Source organism: Amblyomma americanum, chromosome 7, assembly GCF_052857255.1.
Source record: "Amblyomma americanum isolate KBUSLIRL-KWMA chromosome 7, ASM5285725v1, whole genome shotgun sequence".
Classification (NCBI taxonomy): Eukaryota; Metazoa; Arthropoda; class Arachnida; order Ixodida; family Ixodidae; genus Amblyomma; species Amblyomma americanum.
The window spans coordinates 80773592-80778338 of record NC_135503.1 but is presented as its reverse complement, the minus strand read 5'-3'; the positions used below and the strand labels follow the sequence as shown (position 1 = coordinate 80778338).

The 4747-nt window shown below is 45.2% G+C and overlaps 1 protein-coding gene across 1 annotated transcript; it reads left to right on the top strand.

Moving 5' to 3' along the window:
* The first annotated feature begins 473 nt into the window (after nucleotides 1–473).
* On the top strand, nucleotides 474–4502 carry LOC144097279 (thiol S-methyltransferase TMT1A-like). The gene is made up of 2 exons (XM_077630024.1): nucleotides 474–605; nucleotides 4227–4502. Exons 1-2 carry the CDS (start codon nucleotides 495–497, stop codon nucleotides 4458–4460), a joined length of 345 nt encoding a protein of 114 aa, XP_077486150.1. The 5' UTR covers nucleotides 474–494; the 3' UTR covers nucleotides 4461–4502.
* The last annotated feature ends 245 nt before the right edge of the window (nucleotides 4503–4747 follow it).

The window sequence follows — 4747 nt, the reverse complement described above, 5'->3', positions numbered from 1 at the left end:
GTTGCAAAGTTACCACATAATGCAACGACACATGTACTTAAACAGTTCCGTCTAGTATTGTTGCTAACAGCTAAATTACTCTAACATATGCAGCGAAGAATTAGGAATATGGAGCAGAGATTTATTGGCCGCTTGCCCGAATCTATTATTAGTTGCCAAAGAGTTTTTGTGGTACATATGAGAGGCGATGCTTTGATATGAGAGGCGAGAAGCATGCTTTGTAGCATGCTTCTACTACACCTAAAGGTTAGTCACCGGGGAACACTTCACACTGGAGTGCAACGCCGCTCAAACGCCCCCGCTGATATATGGCCCCCTTCTTCTGTCGGCGATAACTGGCCAACCACGGACGTCTATTCCTCACAACGCGCTCTGACTAGCAGCATATCGCACATTACTGCGGTTGCCGTTTTCTTTCCAAGGCATGAGGCAACCACCATGGTTTTCTTTTCCAGATCGAACTCGAGCGATGGGTGCACGGCTACGGCGAAGACATGGCACAGCTGGCGACTGGACACTTTGACGCAGTTATGTTCACCTACCTGCTGTGCTCAGCGAAAGACGGAAGAAGGGTTCTCGAAGAAGCCAAGCGAGTTCTGTGCAAAGTACGTGTTTTCATCCCTGATATTTATCCACTTATTGCATATTTGCTGTGTGAAATATTATACCACGCCAAGAGAAAATTACTTATTCGTCATATGTCGCACAGGAAACAAATGAAAGTAGCAAGAGATGTAAAAGTCTTACTCATGCGTAGATTATTCTGGATGGTCACGGCTGAAGGCCAAACTACCGGTTTTGTAGAGGCTGCACGTCATGATTCCGCAAATCCCAGTTCTTGGTAAAGCATGCGATTACAGACGCCCGTCTGAGCAAAATCTTTTTTTTTTAATGTGTTAGCACTATAGAATGCCCATTATTGCAATAAATGTGCTGCGTTTTCGTTGGCGTGTGAAGCCTCGTTTGGCAAGTGTCAACCTGGGACATGAAAGAGAAGATGAAGAGAGGGTGGGAGGCGACGGGTTGCAAAAGGGGGACCGCGGCCGCCAGTCAGCCTCGAGGGGAAGGTTGAGTGGAGAGGAGGCACGCCGTGTCACATGGTGACTGATGACCCTGATCACGCCACCCACTGCTCCAGCGGCGGCTGCTTCCCGAGGGAGCATTAATGCTAACGCAAACTCTGCCGCATAAATCGCATTCATCGCTTGTGAATGTTATTTTTTCTTAACCACTTCGTAACTTACTTCTATTTTTTATGTTTAACAAACTTTGTCTTCCTCGATGCCGGCTGTCCATTCATGCTCGGAAATTCCGGAGCTTCGCAAGTTTCAACTTTAGCTCTCAAATAGCAATGAGCGTCGCTGTCATTATCACCCCTAGGTTGAACTGGTCTTGACATATTTATTTATTTATTTTTATTGATGGCATACTGCAGGCCGTGAGGCCCAAGCAGGAGTGGATTACAGAAACAGATCACAAATTCAGCAAAATACCAAAAATACCAATCATTTGATTTGCTCCACTACTGATCCCGGTAGTAAGGAATGGCGAAGGCCCACACCGGTTGAACTTTAAGGTACACTAATTAACCCCCGGCCCCTAGTTAACCCCGGCAAGTGACCAAGGTGGAGGTCCTATCACACAGTTAAGATGCTATTATAAGAGTTACTGGATCCGGACAGGCTCCCATCGAAAAAAGGGGGTAACAGGGGGTCAGGTGGGCGGATGAGCTCAGAAAGTTTGCGGGAATTGGATGGCCTCAGCTCGCTCAAGAGGCGGTTAATTAGAGGTGAAAGGGGAAGAGCTTTCTCTTACAGTGGACGTAGTAAGGCTGATTATGATTATGAGTGTCTAATGGTTACCTAATAAAAAGTGTGCTTCCTTAACTCATATGAGAAGCATCCCAGTCGTGATGAAGCATGGAAAAAAAAGCAAGTTTTGTTCCTCCCTGCTTACATTAAAACAAAAGCAAACGGACACGTACGCTTAGCTGGGCGGCGTAAAATGTTTTCATGCGCTAGCAATAAAGGTTCCAATCTCGAAAAAACCCGTTGTCTCAGTTTGTGAAGCCAGCTAGACTTGCAGAAATGATTAAACGTGACCACGACTGCGCACCGCCTGGGTTTTCAAAAAGCCCGCGGCTGCGCGAGGTGATCAACTTCGCTGGCCATTGCACGAGAGCACAATGCTATCGCCGCAATCGATCACCACTCCTGTTTAAATTAACTGCTGCTCTCTAGTGCTGCGAATTGCATGTCGTCGTCTTCATCAATTTCCATCCGTGCGCACTAGATCCCGAACACACCGCTATCGCAGTGCCCCCTTAAGGCGCGTCAAGCGGTCTCCCAAATTTTATAGTGTGCTACCACAAAGGTCCCCAAATCGCCTTCGCCGAACTTTGCCTGATGTCTGACCTTGAAACCCAGCCTCGAACTGAAAGCGAAATGAAACGTGACGTCCTAGCGCACTTACTTCTCATTTGACCACGTAAGCTAAATGGGCGGCAATTTTAAGGCGAAAGCCTTTAATGGCTCATACTGTCATCCGTTCGCAGAGGGTGTCAAACGTTTAACCCGGGAACCAAAATAGATAGCAGAAAAGAATGGTTGCTTCATATAGAGGAGGAAAAAATGAACTTAGAATCCAAGTTTGATGACTGTAATTATTTAATTAATTATAGCCAGAAATGTCGAAATTGCGTCGAAATAGCGCTGACATCGATATAACCACTGGAGCGGTGTGACGGCACATCCACCGGAAGTCGTCAAGGCATAATGAAAATTGTCACAGAATGGTGGGAAAAAGTCGGATTTGTGACAAATTAGATGGAGAAATGCGTAATTAAGCGCAATTAATGCTTAAGATCCCCGAAACATGTATAATTTGGGTATCAATATAGCCACGGGAATGATGTGACGTCACATTCACCGGAAGTCGTCACAGCAGAGTGAAAATTGTCACAGAATGGCCGGCTTTCCCCTCTCAACACTTTAGTTGCCAAAGTATCTCATAATTTTTTTTTATTGGCCAGTGCTCCAGCTTTTACAGCAATATTGAAGTTGAAGTGTTGAAACACTCGTGACATGTGAGCCCGTGCCTTGGTGAGCGTGGTAGATGCGCATCGGGCCGTGCTGCCGATATAAGACGAATTTGTCGGAAGGCGCTTTTCAACATCTTCATCCGCCTGACTAGGACCACTGCAGGGCGAAGGTCTCCCATGACTCTTCAATTTCCTGTCCTTTGCCAGCTGCGGCCACCGTATTTCCGAAAACTTCTTGGTCTCATCCGCGCACCTAACTGTCTACCTAGAGCGCCTGTTATGCTTGCCTTCTCTTGTAATCTACTCCGTTACCCTTAAGGACCAGCGGTTATCTTGCCTTCGCATTACATGCCCTGCCCAAGCCCATTTCTTTTTCTTGAGTTCCACTAGGATGTCATTAACCAGGGATTTTCCCTCATTCAGTCTACCGGCTTCCGGTCTCTTAGCGTTACACCTATCATTTTTTTTTTCCATGGCTTCCAAGGAGCTTTTAGAAGATAAGAAACGTTTGTCCTTAGAACAGTCTTATAAGTGCGGTCGACAGTGTGGTAAACCCCACCTAATCACATTGCTACCTGATTACTTATTTTAATGGTTATTTCATGTCTCCAATGTGACGCAGTGTTTGAAAGCGGACAGCAGACATGAGCTAAAATTTGGCTTGATATTCATGCATCTTCATTTTCACCCAGTATTCATTTGCCTACCTAAATCTTATTTGCTGGCAAATCAAGTTTATCATTTACTGCAGAGGAAATAGTAGCTACCTACCTAACTATACATTTATTTTCACAGGCCTATCTGCTCCACGGACCTGGAACTTCTGAATCCTAAGCTCGCGTAACTATCAGTACCTTCTGAAACGTATAGTTCTTCTTTGACGTCTGTGATGCTCATACATAAATAAAATTCTCTGATTTAACATCCTTATTCTGGTTCGTCAAATTTTCCCGAAAGTCGTAATTAAATGTACCTTTTGAGCCATGGTTTTCCTACAAGGCTGCTGTGTAGGCATCCGATTGTACATGAGTTGTATTGTGGAGCCTTTGATAAAAAAGTAGACTTCCACACTGTACCTATGCCTACACACCTGGACAAAAAAAAAATGATGCGGAACAAATGCGAAAATCCTTCCTCAGTGACTGTAATTGTTCAGTTTAACGAAGAGATAATGTTTCGCTTACAGGGCGGACATCTGATCTTCCTGGAGCATGTGGCCTATCCAAGGGACACATGGCAACGACTCCTGCAGCATGCAATGACTCCACTCTGGACGATCTTCTGTTGCAACTGCCACCTCAACAGGGAATCAGAAAAGCTTATCGAGTCTGTGGGTTTCTCTCAAGTCACGATCCGCTACGTTCATGTGCCACTGGGGATTGTCATAAATCATCAGGCTTATGGAATAGCCGTTGCGTGAGTGAGCTAATCAGTTGAATATGTATTTCCAGACAGTCTGTGCGTGGCGCCATACAGTCATCTCGCTTTATCTTGATATGTCGCTAAGCTGTTAATATAAGTGCGTGTTTCACGTTTAAGGGTTGCATTTACGTGATTGAATAAACTAGGTACAGCAGTGAGTTGTGTGCATGACGGTAACTAGGCAATCGCGGCATACCGCTACCTGGATTAAATTACTTTTCTTCAGCCTTTTATCTATAGTACGTGTCTGCAAATCCCGCAAAAGAAACTGACAGGTTCGTAGAA